The 21,223-nt window shown below is 46.0% G+C and overlaps 1 protein-coding gene across 1 annotated transcript in view; it reads left to right on the forward strand.

The window, feature by feature from the left end:
- DNAAF8 (dynein axonemal assembly factor 8) overlaps positions 1–21,223 on the forward strand; it is an 89,047-nt gene that overhangs the window by 21,211 nt on the left and 46,613 nt on the right. Inside the window, exons 12-14 of the mRNA XM_048321242.1 lie at positions 6,568–6,759; positions 9,237–9,392; positions 13,693–13,887. Coding sequence (XP_048177199.1) covers positions 6,568–6,759; positions 9,237–9,392; positions 13,693–13,887 — 543 coding nt within the window. The remainder of the gene's footprint in view (positions 1–6,567; positions 6,760–9,236; positions 9,393–13,692; positions 13,888–21,223) is intronic.

Below are 21,223 nucleotides of genomic sequence, written 5' to 3' on the forward strand. Positions count from 1 at the left end.
TTCCAGGATTCCATGCATGAACTTGCTGCCAGTAGAGGTCCTGAATCCTCCTCCATTCACATTAGCAGGATGTTCACATTAAACTTGAAGACAAGAATGTAAAATGCCCATGAGCCAAATTCTATTTCTCATCCCAGAGAGGGCAGGAGAACACAAAACCATCTCTGGGCTTTTTGTCTCCTCGGGCCTTGCCTGCTCCGTGCCAGGCCCTGTGCTGGCAGCAGGAAGAGCTGCCCTGGGTTTGCAGTGGCTGTGAACAAGTGCCAGTCACGTTTAATTACACAGACAAACACTTTCTGCCGTGATTGTCTCTCTTGGAATCAAAATAGAATTCCCAACTCCTGGCCTCACCTCAGGGCTGTGATCACTGATGCTATTTGTAGATGAAAGGAGGCTGAACCTGCCCCTCTGTTTTTCCAAGGGGATGTACAGGCTTGTCTGTTAAAGGAACTGCAGGATTGAAACGGCACTCTTGGTTTTCTTTCTGCCTTCTTGTTCAGCACCGACTTAGGCTGGGCTTGTGTTCCAAATCCTAGCACACAGGGGGATAAGCTTGGTCACAACTTGTAAACACATTATTCCACAAATACTCATTATGGGGCATTATTCTCAGTGGCAGGGAATGGAATTCAGGGCTTTATCTGAGCTTATGGAGTGGAAGAATCGTGCAGTTATTTTTATTTTGCAAACACAGAGCTCTACCCAGCTCTCTGCCAAGCACCTGGAGTTCCCACCAGCTTCAGGGAACACTGTAAGCAGTTAGCACTTCTCAGGATTGAAAAGCCCCAAATTCACAGGTCTGAAGGGTTGTCTGGGGGGTGTTTTGTAGCTGGAGGGAAGAGCACAGGGCCTGTGACAAACCAGACACAATCCATTTTAACTGGAAGCTGACAGTCTGTAAAACAAGCCACTTTAGCTCTGCTAAAACTTCCTGATAAAGCAGCTGAGCAGTTTCCTCCCTCAGACCCTTTATTTTCCTTTATTTCTTTGTGGATTTCCATAGAGTGTCAGGGGAAATACATGGAAGAGATAAATGGATGGGGAAAAAAAAGAGGCTTTTCCTAAGTTGATGAATGTATGGTGAATCATGGAACCAATCCCAAACGGTTTGGGTTGGAAGGGACCTTAAAGATATCTCATTCCAACCCCCTGCCATGGGCAGGGAGCAGAGAATCTCCTGGAGTATCCAAGTTGAGCCATTTCTGTAGGATTTAAACCCAGCTTGGAGCATGCACCAAATGCCAGCCTGGATTTCAGATGGTTGAGGACCAATTCCATGCTCTGTCCCAGCATTTCCAAGTGCCCATGTGCAGTTCCCTTCCCTTCTGAGGGCCTGGAAGTCCTGACACGTTTTATTTGTGAGGCAGATTGGAATCCTTTGAAGAACAAGTTGTGGAAGATGCAGATAAGATCACGCTGAGGGGGCTGAGAGGCCACAACACTTTGAGGAGCAAGAAAGGGAACAAAGGTTAATTTTGAAAGTTTGTTGATAATCTTACACTCTTCCTCTTCAGAGCTCTTTACAGACTTTTGATAATTAATCCAGCTAGACAGGGACCAGGATAAGGAAATATTATCCTCACTTTACAGTTCCACAGAGAAATACTTCATTCCAGAGCCAGGACTGATTCCCAGTCACACAAGTTCCCGATTCCCAGTCTTGTGTTCACATGAAATGTGTAAGTAATTAAACTTCCTTTACTCATTTCAGCTGCTTCTCATTAACCAGGAGTATAAACTCATTAGAAGAGGAACTTTTTGTTACATGTGCTCAGAACACCAGCACAATGAGGCTGGAAATCCTTCTGAGCCTCTCCAAGTGTTACTGGAGTGTAAACACCAATCATGGAAAAGGCACTTCTCATTTTTAATGAGTGTGTCTCAGAAAGCAAACAAACTCCAATAAGACTCAGTGTAACTTTGATTTAAATTATAATGCACTTCTCAGGTCAGTGGTTACCTGAGCTGAGCTTTTGACAGAAAATTTTCCCACTTCTAAAAAATAAAGAAGAAATTATATGTAAAAAAAAAAGCTATTTGTTACCAGTTATTTTGATGGGGCTTTTTTAACTTGATGAATTTGGACCAAAAATATTTTGATCCTGTGTGATCCACAGCATCTCTCTGCTAACATATCCTATGCACCAGATCCTTGCCTCCCATGGAAGAGGGTTTATCCACATCTTTCATAGATGGGCCATTAACTCCAGTGAAGCAGCTGAGAATTCCCTTAGTGCAGTTAAGAGGTTTTATTCTTCATACCCAAGACTAAGAATAATTGTCCAGAGCAAGAAAACTTTCAGCAAAGACATTTTCTTTATTATTATATTTTTAACTTAAACTCCCATGATGTGGAGTGCCCTAAGTGAATTGAAAACTGTGGAGATCAGAGCAAATACTGCTCCATTACACAGCTCTCTGAATCCCTGCAATCTCCCTTTGGCAGTTATTTGCTTTGGAAGATCATAATTCCTCCATTTGAGCAATCTGAGGCTCAGTCTACATCAGAAATTTCAATACCATCTTGCTCCCATCGTGTTTTTCAGATCCATAACCTCAGCATGATCCTCAGAAAGGTAGTGGTGCTACAGAGTGACTCCAGTACAGAAATGCATTTACAGAAAGACCATTCAGACTGTTAAGCATCAATTGTACTCTCCTTTTTGTCATTAAAAGTTAACTTCCTAATTCCAGAGTGTTCTGCCAGTTGCATGCAGGAACTGCAGATCCTCTCCTTGTTCTCACCCGTTGCTCCCACTTTGCAGTGATAAAGCAGTTCTTTGAATGGTTTCAGGGTTTATTCCACACTTTAATGTGGAGTTTCAAATCATCTAACAGATGGCATTGTCATCATTTTTCCTTCCCTACAGAATGAAAATGAACAAACACTTGACATTTCCAATATGTCTTCATCTAATGCAAGAATTTTTAGAAGCTGTGGAATAGTGATAATCTGCTTTGCATTAGATGGCCAGAATTGTTAAATGTATCCTAAAAATCCTACATTTACCATGTGACTGCGTGGAAAATAGGGATATAACCACACAGTCATCATGGTTATGTCTTGTACCACGAGCTCTGTCCACGGCAGAGTGGGAACATGGAATACCAGAGCAGCTGTGGAATGAGAGGGGAAGGTTCATTAGAGAAATTAGCTCGAGCTGCTCCGGCACTTAGAAATCAGCTCACATTTACAAACCCACAGCAGATGCATCGTTTGGCAAAAGAGTTCTGCAGTCAGTAATTTGCCATTCATCAGGGATTGCCTCTTAAATCTGGGATCCAAGCTAGGGTGCAGATGACATAGAAGGATAAATTTAGACAGGGCTGAAAACAATTATTTTGATTAAACCTCCAGCCAATGAGAGAGAAAGTCTTCCTATTCCTCCCCTTCCCCTTCACTCACCCCTCTGTGCTAAAGGAGGAGACTGGGTGAGTTTAGCTTCTCTTCCTTTTCCATGCAGTGGATGTTTGGATGGAGCTTTTGCTGCTGCAGAGTCTGTTCAATGGAGTAGGGAGGGTATTTGGGTGGAACACGCTGCCTTGCTTCCATGTTAGCATTGGAAAAGGTGCTGGGAGGGAAATATTGAAGTTTTTTTACCTGGAAAGGAGAGGCTGTATCTGTTAAAGTAAAAAATTGGTTTTTCCTTGGCCTCTCCTGCCACTGGGGCAACTCCTCAGGGTGGATGAGTTGATTTGGCTGGGAAACCTTTGTGAAGTTGTTGCCTGGCTCCTAAACTTCTCCTTGGTCATTCCAGCCTCTCACAGCTTTGACAGTAATGTTTTTCAGTCTTTGAAACTCTTTGCCCAATCTAACATGGAGGTGTAGGAAGAGTAATGCCAACTACACTTTTAAAAAACATCAACAAAAGCATCATTTAACCACTCTGAGCTATTTTATCAGAAATAAAATGATGTTAATCATGGCTGATAAGCTTGTGCCCAATGAGCTTTGGCTTGCTGTCATTATAAACAGCTCTGGTTTAAAATAATAATAATATGGAGGTAAATTGCCACTTTTTAAAATTAGTTTTTTACGAATAGTAGCTGTCTTTGGGATTATTATGGAATCACAGAGTGGTTTGGGTGGGAAGGGGATTTAAAACCCATCCAGTTCCACCTTCCACTGTCCCAGGCTGCTCCAAGCCCCATCCAGCCTGGCCTTGGACTCTTCCAGGGCTCCAGGGGCAGCCACAGCTGCTCTGGGCACCCTGTGCCAGGGCCTGCCCACCCTCCCAGGGAACAATTCCTTCCCAATATCCCATCCAGCCCTGCCTTCCCTCAGTCTAAGGCCATTGTGCCTCTGTGCAAGTTCAGCGCCACTGGCACTGAAGGCTGGATTATGTGGCTGTCCTGAAGTTGTCTTGCAATTCCTTTTTCCCCATTTCACTGTGGTGTGGATTTGGGCAGAGGTCACTCCTTGGCTGCTCACTGTGGCTGCTGCTCCTCTTTGCACTGCTGTTTTGTGAGAGTGGAGGAAAAAGGCCAGAGCTGGGGATGGAGGGTGGTTGGAAAACTGAGCTGAAGGGCTGGAACTTGCAATGACATAAACTGTAATTGCAAAATAAAATAGCAAGAATTTGGGAAGAGGAAATTTTATCTAATTTACTCTGGTAATTGTTGGCACTCGACTACAATCAGCTGCAAGCCTATCTCTGAGTGACAGCACAATTCCAGCCAGAGCAACCAAAAATAGCCCAGCATTTGAGTAATTTTAGGCTTTTTATAACTTAAAACTGTCACAAATAAAAGCCAGCGTAATGTGGGCAGATTGAACTCTCCTCATGTGCAGACTGGGGTAAACTGGGCAATGCTGTGGGAAGCCATACCCAGAAAGCACCAGTTGTATCTTCCTTCAGCCATTCTTGCCCAGAATTAAATTGGATTAGCTCCTGTTTTGTTCATTTGCCTTAATATTTCAGAAGTTATTCAAGTTCTACACCTAAATTCTTGTTGGGGTGAGGAGGCTGGCAGAGGGCAGGTTCAACCTTCATCAAAACTTCACTCAGAAAGAACCTTAATAAGTAAACTTCTGATCTGATTTTGGTCAGAAAACCCACAGAGCCCTCCCCTGCTGCTGGGCTGAGGAAGTTTGGAATAGTTGGGAGATTTCCTGCTGAGACATCAGTTATAGATACTGTTTGTATCATTAGCTCCTAAATTACCTCCTCTCATTGACCCCCACACCCTTGAGGGAGGAAGGAAAGATTTTTTTTTTCTCCAACACAGGATATAGGAGAAGGTCACTTTTTCCTCATGGTCCCAGAGTTTCCCCTAAGTCCTCTTCCTCAGGGGATTGCAGTGGTGGGGAAAAAGCCCTGAGGAATTCTGTTGGCACCCCAGGACTGCAGTAACACCAATTAACCCAAATCTGCAGCATCACACACCTCTGCATGGCTGTTTTGCTTTTATTACTAATTACAGTTTTTATTTGGTACCAAAACACTGGGTGACACAGTAGAGCTGCTTGTTGGATTTTATTCGTTTTATGCCTTATTAAACCATTTTAAGAAGTTGTCTGTTTCGAGGACTGGCACAAAAGTCAAGCTACATTAACTTGTCAAGTGGATTAGTCATGAAACACCTTTGTGGACATTTTAATTCAGAATTAAAGTGGCTGTAATTGCGTTTGGCTTACTTTGCTTTCAGAGTAAATCCAGGTAAATCAAATTAAGGTTCATTCAGTGTAGAGGTGTGGGCAGAAATCCTCATTATGGGCTACATGGAGCAACTGAGAACATGAGGCCAGGTTGGATGGGGCTTGGAGCAACCTGGTCCAGAGGAAGTTGTCCCTGCCTGTGGGATGTGGTGCAAGAAGAAGAGTTTTAACGCCCCTTCCAACCCAAACCCTTCCATGATTCTGTGATCATAACTGTTGAGGAGCAGTACTGGAGAATCTTTGGGATTTTAGGGACTTGCTTGTTAATTTACCAAAGAAATGTCAGGGCCAGCAAATTGAATATAGATGGGAAGAACAAGCCAGGCAGTAATTACAGCTGCAGCTGTGGAAGGACAAAAAACTGTTCAAAGTTCAAGCTTGAAGTTGTGTCTTGAACAGTTCTCTTAAAGGAGAGGGAATTTGCATCCTAAATAACCAACTATCAATGCTGAAGTAAAGAAAGGAGGTGAGTTCCCTTAACTGTGACATCATCTCTGAAATAAGGGATGTTAGGTGAAGCAGAAAATAATGAGTTTTCACACTATCAGGCTCGTTTGAGGGCTTTCCAGTGATTAAAAAAACCCCCAAACACTGAGTCTTGAATACAGAATAAATTCAATCACGCTTTTCCAGCTGTGACTGTGTAACCTTCCATTCACCAGGCAGTGTGGGACTAAATGAGGACCCAGGTGACAGCTGTCCAAGGAAACCTGCAGTGCTCAGGCAGGTGTCACTGATAGAACAACCTGGCTTTTATGGCTCATTCTCCCTCTTTGATAAATGCTCTCTGGGTGTTAAATGCCCCTCCTGGGATGGCAATGAACGTAATTAATTCCTGATGATGAATACACTTCCAGTAATCTGAGTGACTTCCATTTTCATACTATTTTTTTTTTTTTTTTTGACAGGAAGCCTCTTTTTTGCCAGCTATTGACACGTTGCCTGGATCCCACTGTGTGAAAAAGGAGGTGCTGCTGATGACCATTTGGCTGGCAAGTTGTGGCCAAGTGGCCACAGATCAGTGTGAGGGGCAGGTGCCCGACAAGGTGCTGGGAGCAGCCAACATCTACCAGGCCCTCGTGACGTGGCTCCTGTCCCTGGTGAGTGCAGTGACCTGGCACAAAAGGCTCTGACTGATGAGGGCAGTGTTTTGACCTCCAGTGAATACATAATTGCTCTTGAAATCTCCTTTTTTCCCCCTCAACAGCTACAAAACGGTGGCTGAACAAAGTGCAAATGATGTTCTGTTTCACCTCAGAGTCAGTAAATAAAAGTCTCGCCGGAGTCAGTGGAGCTGGGTTGTGTCTGTAGTTTATGAAGAAGTGAAGAATTGTTGAACCAGGTTTTCAGTTGTCACAAGTGACTGCTGGGTGTTAGGCTTTGTTCTTGGCAATGGACACAGGTTCCTGGTTTTTACCACTTGTTCTAGAGAAGGATAGACCCTTTCTGATAGTCAAGAGTGCTGTGAACAAGTGAGGGGCTGCCTTATCTTAATTGTCCTTTGGTTCACATGATTTTCTCCTCTAAAGAAACCACCCCATCCTCTCCCCTTCCCATCCATATTACCCTTTATTCCCTAGGGAAAACAGTGGATTTTTCCTCCCCAATGTATATTTTTCCTTCCCACCCTGCTCACTGGCCTTATTCTTTTCCCTGGGAAAGACTCTGGGATACCAATACTGATCCACACAGTCCAGGTAGATTTCACCCTGAGCAGCCAGCCTGCACCAGGCTTTTAAATCACTTAAACTCCACTTAAACACAATTAATTGTTAATGATGTTCGTGCTTCCATTAAAACATTGCTAACATTCTTTAGTGTTAGTTCAGTGCTAATGAAAATTGCCACTGGAACAGCCCTGGATCCTGAATTTTCCATTCAGACTTGTTAGCTTGTGACCAGCTGCAGTGTGATCTCTCTTCCCTCGTGTTATTCCCATGAAAAAACCCCTGAGCTCTGAGTTGTAGCAGTTCTCTCTGAGCCTGAAAGGGAACCTCAGCTTCCAGGGCTGTGTCACTCTGCTGGGTGTAGGGTCAGATGTTCAGATGGACTTTGTGCACAAGGGAAAACTGGGGTAAAATCCACCCATTTATTCTACACAGGCTCTGAAATGGCTGCTGGATAGCAATGAAGACGTTTGCATTTCTTTCATTGAAAGAATTGGAAGTGTTGAGGCATTTTTAGACCAAATTCTCATCTGGTAATCCATGCAATTCCATTGACTGGCTTGTGTAAATCAGCATATCCTCACTGATCTCGTTGGAGATGTGTGCTGGATGCTGCCAGTTGGGAGCAGTGATCCTCTGGATGCTGCAGAATTCCCCATGGGAATCCAGTGTTCAAAGCAGTGGAGGACTTGGTGCTGGTGTCTGGAGTTCTCCAGCTGAGCCATGCAACAGTTTCAAAATCCAGCCTGGCCCTGTGCTAAAAACATGTTTACAAAGGCCTTTATTTGGGGCTGTAAATGCAGTAAATAGAGCTGGCAATGCATCTAGAGACTGGTGATGGTATAAACCAGGAGAACAAGGCTTGGAGTTTCTGTATCCACCAGAACCCTGGGAGGGAATCGCGGTCCTGTAGCTCGGACTTGCCTTTCTCTCCATCCAGAGCATGTTCTGGATCAGGCACCTCTGCTCACATGGCTGCTGTTCCTTTCTCCTGGCTTTGCTGATTCCCTGTGTCTGGCTTTCCCAGAGTTTTCTGCCCTCTTTCACCAGCTGCCCTGGACATTTTGCAGCACCCCAGTGCCTTCCCAGGCTGTTTTGAGTGTCTCTCCTCTCTCTTTTCTAACTTATAATCAAGATTTTCATGTATTCTGCATGTTAAAGTGCGTTATGTTTCATCTGACTTTGAGCAACCTAAAGAGCCAAGGCATGGTCTGTCCTCCTGGAACCTTCTCCCTGGATCTAAACTGATATTCACAATAATAATTCATATCTTGGGGTTGGCAGAAGTGCCTTTTTACCCTTTTTGGTTTAAATCAGATCTATATACTGCAGAATAGAATGTTTGGCTCCCACACACGTGTGCACAAAAAAATCCATCAAAAAGAAATCACCTCAGCCCAACTAAAAGGGGATTCACAGGATGGGGATTGATGGAGTTGGGCTATTAGTGAAGGGCTTCTTAGAGAAGCCTGCACCAGCCCCTTGGAATGGCATCATCACTTTGCATTGATTGGTGAGCTGAGATTGGATTGATCTCGTTGTCACTGATGAAGGCACACAGGATGCTGCTGTGACAGGAACATTCCAGGCAGCCTTGACAGGGGCTCTGTGCTCCCCCCTTGCTGGACCAGGGAAATAATGTGAATTCCTGCTTCCACATAGTGAAACTGATGGAAGACGGAGCTTGCAAGTCCTCGTTGAGAAAATGAATCCTATGACATATCAAAAGCAAAGTGTTATTCCTATTTAATTTGGTCTTTATTGATTTTTCTACTGGCTAAACCACAGCTAATCTACTAATCAAAGCTCCCTGGATTGTTGTGGGGCTCTACTCAAAAGCAACAGAGCAAGGTAAAGGGTTTTTTTTTCAGTCCATCTCAAAATGGAATTGTTTTCCAATGGATTTCCAGGTGCCTCCTGTGAAGAGGAAGGATGGCCCCAAAGCTCCATTTGAGGTGGTGGGGCTGCAGCAGGCCTGGAGAGAGGAAGGCTTGGCCCTCTACGCCTGCCTGGTGGCACCAGAGGAACCTTCAGCCCAGAGCTGCCCTGAGACCCACGAGTCAGGAGTGAGTAGCAGCATTTACACCTGGTAGCTGTGCAAACAGGGCTGGCACCACTGCTCTGCACCAAGCACCAGGCCTGGATGTGCCAATTCAAGCTCAAATTTCAGCAAGGCAGGATAGAGCAGCATCAGAGCAGCCTAAACTGGGACTGGGGGAACAGCCCAGTACTGTGGGAGCTGAAGGATTGCCAACCCAAGCTGCCCTCAGTTCTGCTGCATTTAGATTATGTGCAGACAAGAAACCAGCTCTCTGGGGCATCATTTTTTCTCAATTGCTCATTAGCTGTAACCTCACAGTGCAGAAATTTAGCTGGATTTGGAGGAGACACATCTTTTGGCACCTATTACAGTTTTTCCTCCTTTATTTGAACCGTGTGAAGAGTGTGGCCTGGGAGGAGGAGTGTTTGTATTGTTGACTCTCAGGAGCTGAGGTCTGGAAGCAGGACCTGAGCCTGAGCTGTGCAATAAAACTGGAAGATCTTGCATGCAGGCTGCAAATTGAGCACATGCAGGTGGCACATGTGAGGTAGGACATGATATGGACACACATCCTCAACACAGCAGAGCTGTGAAATTGCAGCTCTGGGCTCTGCTCTGTTGGTTCTGCCTTTCACAGAGCTGATTTGATACAGGTTGGAGCATCTTGTTCCTGTTTCTTTTTTGGACACAGCTTTTTAGGTATTATTGCCACTTTTGCCTGGCATAAATACTTATTTTACCTAAGCAGTGTGGGTGACTCTTGCTGGGAAGTGTAGGCAGGTGATGTGGGGAGCAGCAATCCCTGTGTCCCCCAGATCTCCTGAGAGCCACTTGCTTGAATAACCTGTCCTGTGGCTGAGGAACCTTGGAGGTGCTGCCCTGTGCTCTGCTGAGGCTGCTGAGTTCCTCTCAGCAACTTTTGGGGCTTCAGTGAGCTGGTAGTGGATTTTCTACTCTATTTTTGGCTGCTTCACCCCCAGGTGTCTGTATTATACCTGCTGGACACACCATGGGGAGCCTAAATGGAATAGGATGTGTAAACACGTTTTTAAAACACATTTCAGCATCCCCTTCTCAGCTGCAGCCAGTGTTCTTCACTTGCAGCTGCTGCCTGGGAGCAGCAAAGATTGAATTTCCCATGATGTATCACAAAACTTGGGGTTTGACAGCTGTGGCTCCAGTGCTCCTGAAAATCAATGATTGATGCTGGCACCAAATGTCATGATTAAAACACTACCAAAAAAACCCAGCCCAAAACAATGAGCAGCTTTTCCATTAGTGATTGAGCAGCCCTGGGCAGAGGCTGGTGAGATCACGCTCTGCTGGACTGGACAAGGACTTAGTGTTGGTTTCTGCCCAAGGCAACTGAATTCAGGGTGTTTCCTCTCTGGAGCAAAGCAAATGGAGGGACAGAGCCTGACTTGCTCTCTGCTGATTCCAGCTGAGGGGTTGGCCAAAGCACCAAAATTCTGGAGCACTGATTATGCTCAAAATATGTTCCCAGTGTTGCAGAATTGAATGAACTTCTGGAGCTGTAGGCTCAGGCTGCCCTGGATGTTGGGTTGGAGCTGGGAAAGGTTAAATCACAACCTGGTGGAACAAACTGGACAGTTTTTGTCATGAGATTATGGCATGGTTTGGATTGGATTGGAAGGGACCATTCAAGGCCATTGAGTCCAAATCCCTGCAAGAAGCAGGGACACCTTCCACTAGCCCAGGTTGCTCCAAGCCCTGTCTAACCTGGCCTTGGGCACTTCCAGGGATCCAGGGGCAGCCAGAGCTGCTCTGGGCACCCTGTGCCAGGGCCTGCCCACCTTCATCATGAAAAACTTCGGAGCTCTGCTCTGTTGTGCAGCAGTGACATTTCAGGGGTTGGGGCAGTTCTTCCAAGCAGGACTTCGGTTTCCTCTCCCTCATTAGCGGCTCTGTGGTAGCACTGTCTTGTGTCAGTCTTTCTTTCCTGAGGCACTTGTAGAACTGCTGCTTTCCCCAGCAGAGATCAGAGCTGGGAGGAGCCACAAAAGTTGGGATGTCAGCCCCAGCAGAGACAAGGAAAATGACAGCAAGTCTCTCCCTGTTCCTGCCCTTGGGCAGCTTAAGCTCCTGTGCAGAGAAATGTGGACTTTATTGCTCACACTGAAGCCCTTAGTCTCTTGCTGTCCTGTCAATGTGCAAGTTTTCAGTGGTTGAATTGAATAATGAAATCCTGTTGGGGCACTTCCTGTTCTTGTTCCAGTTGTCTCCTGTGGGCATGAAGAGACACTTTTCAGGGCTTACCCTAAAAATATGACTGGGTTTCCAGGTGCTTTTGTTGCATGTGTTTGCTATGAGAATGTAGGGAAACTCAGTCACTTTTTTTGGATTATGCAAAAAAGACCAAGTATGTGTAAATGTTAAGCATTATGACAAGTGCTCTTTTAATATTAATGTGTAGAGCCCAGAGTCCATTTTCAGCCCCAAAAGGGGGCTCTGAGCCATCAATTTCTTATTTATTGGCCACTTCACTGTCATCTGTGTATTTTTTTTTTTATTTATCACATTCTAGTTCTCTGTCCCAAGGTCTAATAGTTATAAATAGCATAATAATAATGGCTCCTCCAGGCAAAAGCTCCTGTTCTTAGCACATCAAGAAGTCTTGTGGCTTATTCAACTAGGATGGCATCTACTCCTATATCCAGTGGTTCTGCTATGTTTCCTCTCCTTTTTATCAGTTTTTTGGGGGGTAGTTTGGGGTGTTTTTATTTCTGTCCTCCTCCAAACAGCTGCTAGAAGTGAGGCAGATTTCAACATCCCTGCCTGGTTTTGCTTCCTTGTTGTCAAACAAATGCTGAAACATCTCCTGTAATCCTTGTGTATGATAGGCTGCAGTTCCAGGCATGTCTGATGGGAATTAGATTTGTACAGCCTCTGCTTCCTAAGAATCTTCCAGGCATTCCCAGTTATCACACTGGTGCTGTGTGGAGCTCTGGGGCTCCTCTGTGTGCACTTCCATCACTTCATTCTCTGGTGGCTCTGAGAGCTCCCAACCTCTGTCATTTGATTTGGGGTTTTCCTCCTTGAGCTTTACTTTTTAGGTGCAATAATCACAGAATGACAGAATTTCCTGAGTGGGAAGGGTCCCACAGGGATCATCAATCCAGCTCCTGGCCCTGCACAGACCCCCCAACAACTCCACCCTGGGCATCCCTGGCAGCGCTGTCCAAACGCTCCTGGAGCTCTGGCAGCCTCGGGGCCGTGCCCATTCCCTGGGGAGCCTGGGCAGTGCCCAGTACCCTCTGGGGAAGAACCTTTCCCTGATCTCCAGCCTGACCCTCCTCTGGCCCAGCTCCAGCCATTCCCTGGGTCCTGTCCCTGGCGCAGGGAGCAGAGATCGGAGCTGCCCCTTGGGAGGAGCTGCAGCCCCCGCTGAGCTCTGCCCTCAGTCTCCTTATCCAGCTGAACAATCCAAGCGCCCTCAGCTGCTCCTCAGACCCTTCCCCATGCCCATGCCCCTCCTTTGGACACTCTCCAACAGCTTCAGATCCTTCTGATATTGTGGCACCCACAACTGCCCCAGAGCTGAGGTGAGGCCACACCAAAGCAGAGCAGGACCATCACTTCCCTCGAGTAACTGTTGGAGAGAAGATGCTCTGCGCAATTGTTGAGTCTGTTAATTTCTAATTAGGTCTCCTTGAGGTCACTGGTTTTGTTCTTTGAAAGTTCTGCTAATTAAGAATCAACCTGAAGAGCAATGAGGCTTAGAGGGGAGGTTAAATGATGGAAAACTGTAGTGTAGCAGTGCAGTATTCAATATTAATGTATCAGTATTAACGTTAGCCTCAATCTTAAAAAACATCACAGAATGGTTTGGGTTGGAAGGGATCTTAAATGTCATCTAATTTCAACCCTCGGCTGTGGGCAGGGACACCTTCCCCTGGACCAGATTAGTGCTCTATGCACCTTGGCATTGAACACTTGCAGGGATGGGGTATTAACAACTGCTTTCATTGGTATCCCTAAGAAACCCTTTGCAAGTTAATGTTTCATTGTATTGGGCTGGTTTATGGTCCTTTTTATGGGCTTTTCTTCCCCTCTGAGTGGGGTGTGATCTGCTTTGGAGCAGGATTTGTGAGCTGATGGATGGCATGAGCACGGGATGAAGGGTGTGGTGGTTTGGGGGGTGCAGGGTGTCACACCAGGGGTTGGTTTGGAGAATCTGAGGGCAGCTGTGTGGAACTAGAGTCTGAGATGGCTGTGAACAGAGGAGGAGCTGCTGCAGGTGCAAGGTACAGACAGAGAGTTTCTGAAACCTTCACCAATGCTTCTTAACCACTGGCTTTTTGCAGACTGCAGAACATCTCCAAGGAACATCCAGGTTTTACCAGAAGATTTCTGCATTTCTGACCTCTACGTGGCTTCCAGATCTCATTTGGTGGAGAGATGAACTGGCCAGTCACTTCCAAGACCAGCTGTGCCCACTTCTTCCTGAAATTCCCTCTGTCCTGCTCAGTAACATCACTGCTGTTAATCCTGACCCACAGGTACTGTACAGAAATGCTTGGACTTCTGGTAATTTTTTGGATCAGGTTCAGTAAAAGTTGTTTTTTCAGTGTTAACAGGTATTCTTATTTGCTTTAGCAAAGGATTTAAACAGAGTTGGAAAACAAATGCTTCTAATATTGGAATAGTCCATGATTCAGTTCTGTGATTTTAATATCTGTGGATTTCCAGGGCAGTGTGTGACTTACAAGGACACAGCACCTCTCCAAATTGAGTGCTTCCAATCTCCTGCCTGCCTGGACACATCTGCAGGAGCACTCACTGCTGTCTATAAGGAGAATAATAATAAACCTTTCACTTCTGTCAGATTAGCAAGTGCTCCGTAACAAATATTACACTGAATGAAATGTTACAAGAATTCCTTATACTTATTGGGGGAATTTATTCCTTGAAGGCATCCAATGTTGCTTTCAGGCCTTTACCAGCCTTTCCTACCTTGGTGTAAATATTTAGAGTGGCTTTTCAAAGCAGCTTTTAATCTGACTTGATTTCTATACCTTTTGAGGGAATGTTCTGTTTATTTCTTTCCCACAACATCACCAGCCTTTGGACAATTGTGGTCGTTTCCCAACATTTTTAGATGAACAAAACCCTTGAGACACAATTCCACGGAAGGGCAATTCCTGTTCACAATGAAGTTTTAATTTTGAAAATAATGAAGCATGAAAACTTTTCTGCCATTTCAACCAGATTTGGGGATTACCATGACTCTGTGAGAATCAATGCCATGAAAGCTTAGGGGTTTAGCAGTGCGCTTAGCAATTTGCCTAAAGGTTTATCCCACTTGTGTGCAGGAAAAGGAGGCTTAGTGTTGTTGATTTGCAGTCACTGTGGCTTTCAAGCAGAAGCAAGAGCCATAAAGAGTCTGACGTACTCGTAAAAGATAAATCTGCTCTATGCTTTTAAGGCATAAAATAAGGCATCATTTAAAACAGCCAGGGCTTTTATGCAAATCCCTTATTAGGGGAATTATAAATCATTAGGAATTGAACAGCAAGATAGCAGGCACTTTCTGGGGGTGGATCTTTGACTTGATGCCGTGGAAAACATGATGTCAATTTAAAAACTACATTCTCTTCCCAAGTTCAAGTGCTCTGTGCCTCCCAGGCCTGAGCGAGGCTGAGACCACTGTGTGTTGTTGCTTTTTTACAGAGGTATGGAATCACAGCATGGTTTGGGTTGGGAGGTGTAGATACAAAAATGCTGCTAGCAAGGATTTTCTTGCTAGCTTCTAAGTCCGTGAGAGACTTTTCTCTCTCACAGAAGAGGTAGCAGGGAATGTAAACAACCAAACACCTTCAGCCTTGAAAAGTCTTGTTTATGGTATAGTAGAAAAATATTTTGACAATGGATGTTTTAGGATTTTAGCCAATCACCCCCAAGGGGTGGCTGGTCCTTTGTCCAAATAGATTATGAAGAAAAAAGTCTATAAAAGAGTTTGTAAAATAATTAAATAAATCAATCTTGCTGCACAATTCCTGCCCGCTGGATCTTCTCTCCTCCTCCTCCCTATGGCTGCAGGACACGGTGATATACCCTGGGGCAAAGGCCTGCAGTAATAGGGAGGGGCCTTAAAGCCCATCCAGTTCCATCCCCTGCCATGGCAGGGACACCTTCCACTATCCCAGGTTGCTCCAAGCCCCGTCCAACCTGGCCTTGGACACTGCCAGGGATGGCACAGCCACATTTTTATAGCTGGTTAGGCAGAAAGGCTGATTTCCAAAGCAGGGCTCAATGAGCCATGCTCTCAGCAGGCAGCAGCTCACCCTGATGTCTGCCCTGGAGCTTTGCAAAGTGCTACCAACTGAGAATGTTCCCAAGTGTCATTAAAATACAACCAAAAAGTGCTGCATGGAAAACTCAGGATCATATTCTTTTAACTTCTTTGGTCTGAAGGTTTGGTACAAGGCCAGTGATCCATGCTTTGCTTTCTGTACGTTTATATTTGTTTTGAGGCAGTGTGTACAAAACTAAGCAGCCCAAAGAACCTGCTCCGACGTGTTGGAGGAGCATGCAGTGAATCCCTGCTTTTGCTCCAGGTAGATCAGTCTGAGAGAGAAATCCTGGCAGGATGGTGGAAGGAATGGGTGGAAATGGAGGTAGAGGGAAGCTGTTGTGTACTGAGCAGCTCTGTGTGTGATCAGGGGAGCAATTGCCAGCAGTAATTGTAATAACCTTTATGCTTTTTGTTTGTTAGTGCATGAGCCAATGTCTTGTTTTCAGTCAATTTGTCTGCTGGATTTTCTGCCTGCTCTGGACCCCAAACAGATTGCTTTGCCTGTGCTGGTTTTTGGAGGCATTTTTATGAGTGCTGTGCACAGAGCCTATTAACCTGCAGCAATTCACTCCTGACAGGAGCAGCAGCTCACAATGCAGTCATTAAAGCCCAGCTTGGGTTGGGAGTGACAACATCCCTGTGGAAGCTATTAACTGCAAGGTCCCCTGTCAGCAGATAGAGGATTTCTTCATTTTAGCATAAAATAAAAGTACTTTCTGCTGCTGAGCCTCAGGATGCAAGTGTTCGCCTTAGGGATACAGACAACACACGGAGCCAATGTTGATGCTGCTTTTCCTCCTGTTTGGTCCATGCTGGAATTCTTTTCCTGTCCCTCAGTTTTTCTGGATGCTGGGACATTTGCTCAAAGGCTGCAGCCCTTGATGGTCATCTTCCAGAGCATCTCCTTGAGCTCCCAGCCTGTGCAGGTGCCTGCCAGGACAGAGGAGTCAGGGCATAGCAGCGTTTTCAGGGAGGTTTGAAGGAAGAAGGGGAACCTCCATCCCTCCTCCTCTGTCCACAGACATCTCTAAGTCAAGGTGAATGAGATTCTTTACTTTAAGTTCCAGAAAATTGATTTTGTTGCACCTCCTGGTGATCAGTTCCCCTCGTGCTGCTCCTTTAGTAGCTTCCCTGCTCTGACACAAAGTTTGTGTGGGTTTTTTAAATAGTAGTGATTAAGGGCAGGTCTACACAAAGTTTCCTCCTTTCTTGCTTAAGCAAAGCTCCTTTTTTTTTTTTTTTTTTTTTTTTTTCCTGGCTAATCATAGATAAGAATCCCACAGCTGGGTTCAGGGAGCTGAATTTGCCCCAGTACTGTAACCCAGGCCTGCTGAAAATGTCCAGCAGCACAGACTGACCTAACAGGAAGGTTTATGTGTGGCAGGGGGCTGGCAGAAAGTAGAGCAGTTCTTCCATGTGGAATTTCAGATTTTTAGGATTTCTCTGCTGGAACTGATAACTATGTGTTGCCATAGGAGCTCTCAGACACATAAGCTTTGAAAGTTGCATATTTTATTTCAAATTCTGAAATAACCATGTAGGATACATGAGGAGCTGGACGTTGCTGCTGAAATTCGAAATCCCTGTGGAAAAGCAGCCCCGGGTGCAGCACTTGTTGCTCTGTGCACTTGAGGCACAGATTTAGAGCTCAGATTCCCAAGCTCTGTGTGCAGCCTCTGAAGAGGGAGTGGGAGGCACTTCCAGAGGATCTTTCAGGTCTGTGAGGCTCAGTGAGAGTGCTCTGAGCTCTCTGCGTTTAGACTCTGAGTGCTATGACATTATTTCATTGACAAGCACCGTGGCCTCGGCCCTGCTGAGTTGCCTTCAGCATCTTCCACTTCTTTTAACTTCATTGCTGAGGGAGGTGTGCTCAGGGAACTGCTCCTCATTTCCACATCAGCTTTTCACTCAGCTCTTCAGGCCCGTGGCTGTGTGGGCATTGCCTGTCACACATCCCAAACTGCAGGAACTGGGATTTGCTGTGGGTCAGTGGCTGTGCTGGTGGCAATTCTGGTTTGATTTGGGGTTATTGCCCCATGTGTTCTTTCTCATGTCATGCAGCGTGAGCAGCACCTAAGCTGGGCCATATTTTGGGGTCGAGATGCTGCCTGAGCTCCCTGGAGAGCAGCACAATTTGCTCAGCTCCCAGACCTGATCCCCACATTGCTGTGAGCTCCCAGATTTAGTTCATGGCCTGGGGCTGTGCTTTCCTCCTCCAAAGCTTGAAAGATTTGATTGTTGTGCAGCTGAGCTGGGCATTAGGGAGGGATAAAACACCCAGGACAGCTCCTCTATGTGGGCTTCCCCAAAGCAGACCTGGCAGGATGAGTCCTGCAGCATTGGAGTCCAGCACTCAGCTCTGGGGCATCCAGGCTGAAGTTGTAAAGCAGGAGGTTCAAAAGGCCAGGTTCATCTTACGCTTTGCTTTCAAACCTTGCCTGTGCTTGTCTTTATCTGAGTTGGTGAAAAGGGTCAGGGCTTGCCTGGCTGGCACCCAGAGTCTGCTGTGCAACCTGGATCAAGTTGTCCCAACAGCTTGGGTGAGAGCACATCTGGCTGGGGATCCCACATGGATATGGCTTGTCTGGGGGAGAAATGTTTGTCCTGGGACTTCATCTATTTACATTTAGAGAAAATAATCCATAGCTGCAGCCTAGAATGGCTGATGGCTGTCTCTTCAGGAGGCAGAAGGTGGCATTCTGGCCCTGGCTGAGTCCTGCTGGAGTCTGGCATTGATTTTCATGGATCCAGGAGTTCAGGCAGCCATTGGCATTTGTAAGTAAAAACCCCTAACCTTTAGAAGGAGGAAAGACTACACTGATGTCTACTAGAGCTGGCACAAGGATGAAGCCATAGCTTGGAGAGGAATAAAACATTACAAGTTTTCATTCTTCCTAAATTTGACAGCTCACATTTAGATTGTGTCCATCACTCATTATTCCTGAAAAGAGCAGCTTTAAAGAACTCTCGAGCTACTCTGCTGATTAGTGCTGATGGGCACAAAGGCTGGGAGCCACTGTCTCATTCTGGCTTCTGTGGTTTAAGATATCCCCTTCCCTATCCAGAAGGGGAACAAGGGGAAGTGAGATCCATTTCAAACTGCTTGAAATACAGTCACCAGAACTGCACGTCTTCCTTGATGAGCCCTCTCTATCCCAGACTTTCTGCTGCCTGGGCTCTTCCTGTGGTGCCTCCACTTTCCTGTAGAGAATTCTGTAGCCATCTGAAGAGAACATGCACAGTGGGGAGGGAAGATGTGCAGGGAACACACTCAACATTGTGTTAATGTGGATTCCCACAAGGAAAGCTCTGCTGCTGCACACAGAGCAGGGAGAGGAGAGAATTTGAGAGTGATGCTGCCTAATTCAGGGGCAGGATTTGGTGAACCACATCAGACATTAGTCTTGCTGAGAGAGAGAGAGAGAGAGAGAAGTGCTTCCTCTGCTGCCCCTGATGTGCTCAGCAGGGCTGGCAGGGAGAGGTTACTTCAGTCCAGAGCTCCCATCTGGCTCTGGAGGTACTGGAAGTGCAGCATCTTTCTCCAAGGGGTTTGGTGTTGTCTCACAGAGATAATGGCTGAGCAGATCTTTGCCTTGGAAAGTACTTTGTGTGCGAGGAGATGAGATTGTGGCGTACATGGGGATTCTTCCTGCAGTTTCTGTTTTCCTGCTGGGGCTGTGAACAACCTGGAAGACTCCTTGCAACTTAAAAGACTCTCTCAGATCATCTGGCAGCAAAAGCTCTTCCTTTGTTGTCAGAGCTGGAAACAGAAAACACTGTAAGCACCAAGAGGAGATCACGGGCTCGGTCATATTTCTGTGTGACAGTTAAATATTCATGGCTTTGCTGCAGCTCCAGTCTCCTCTGAAATGTGCTTATTCTTGTTTCTGCTGAGGATTTTACAGCATGTTTTTGTTCTGCTGTGAGTTTCCTTCCCAGAACCGTCTGATTTCTTTTGGGTAATATTGTCTGAAACAAAGCAGGGGCTCAGGGTTTCTTTTAAATGCCTTTGAAAAAACTGGTGTGTGTTCAATCCCAGCTGTGGCACAGAGTGGTCTTTTCCGGTGTCTTAAGGTGGCAGAAATTGGAATTTGTCACCCAAACGGAATAAGGATAAATTGGCAAAAAGGAATAACTAAAACCAGGAGGTTGTGGATGTGCCCTCCCTCCCTGCTCATCCTGATCATGGCAGTGTGCATGGAGAGGATGTGAGTGCTGTAAGAAGCCCTGCAGACACACATGGGGATGGTTATGGTTCCGTGAGTCTGGGTTTGCAACCTGTCACAGCGTAAGTCAGAGTATCCCTGGGGCTGTGCAGCTGCTGTTGGCTGAGTGCAGGGAACCTTCCTCCCTGGGATGAGGCTTTTCCCAAGAGATGGGAGGCTGATACAGAGCTCAGAGCCTCACTGGAGAGGTGTTTTCAGGTAGGGATCAAAGGCTGGGCTGCCTCTTCACCATTCTACAGGGTTTGGGGAGTCTCCTCTCCTCCCAGCAGGAGACAGGTCAGCACTCAGAGCTGATGCATCCACAGGATTGGGAAAGGATTTATAGCTGCTGTGATGTTGGAGGAGTGAAAGGAACCAGCTCTGAGGTGAAACCAATACAATTCTCACACCTCCCCCCCTGTGGAACATTAAAAGCAGCACTGAAGTATCGTAAACAGAAATAGTGTCCAAGTTATTTCAGTAGGAGAAGGCTCCTGCAGCTGCCTGCAGAGGGTCCCTCTCTGTTCTGTGTCCAAAAGGGCTCAGCTCAGTTTTGGAATGACTGGCTCCATGCAATTCTCTCCTACATCACAGAGAAAGTGACTTTGTCCCTGGTTTTCCTGCTCATGGCATAGGAAGGCTGCGTTAGGAGCTCTCCACTGGGATGTTTTAGTCAGGCTGGACAAAGCAGGGCTCTCATCCTGCAGCCATCTGTCTGTTTTCTAATTCACAAGGAGAAGGATTTTCTGGGAGAAATAAGACTTTTCAAGCTCCATTTTCTGTTGGTTTGTGAACTCCCATTCAGGTTGGCTGCTGGAAAATAAACTGTGACAGATGACAGGAACAATTCCCACAGGCCTTGCTTCCCAGGTATGGCCACATCCCTTCTGTGGCTTTGGAGCAGCATCCTGGGATCACCATGGATCCACAGCTTACACCAGGGTGCTCCCCTTGGATTTTCTGCCCTGTGTCCTGGAGCTGGATGATCATCCTGCAGGCTTTTATAGAAATAGAGGCTGGTGTTGGTTTCACCATATTTGTCCCTTCTTTTCCTTCTTGAACATTCACAGACATGAGGTTTGTTCAAGGAACAGCTTGAAGAAATAGGAAACTGGGATTTTGCTGCATTCCCACTTTGTAGGGCTGGTCTGGGCTCATTGTGCTGTTGCAGACAGGAGCTGGCATTGTGCACTGGAAATGGGGAAGATCTGTTTCCTTAAATCCACTTTTCCTCTGATGATATTTTCCACAGCAACCAAGTGTAATATCAGCAGTGGAGGCTGGGGAATGATGGATTGCAGGACAGAGTGGACAGATCCACTGGGAGATGCCAAA

The sequence above is a fragment of the Corvus hawaiiensis genome, chromosome 16 (genome assembly GCF_020740725.1).
Source record: "Corvus hawaiiensis isolate bCorHaw1 chromosome 16, bCorHaw1.pri.cur, whole genome shotgun sequence".
Taxonomy (NCBI): Eukaryota; Metazoa; Chordata; class Aves; order Passeriformes; family Corvidae; genus Corvus; species Corvus hawaiiensis.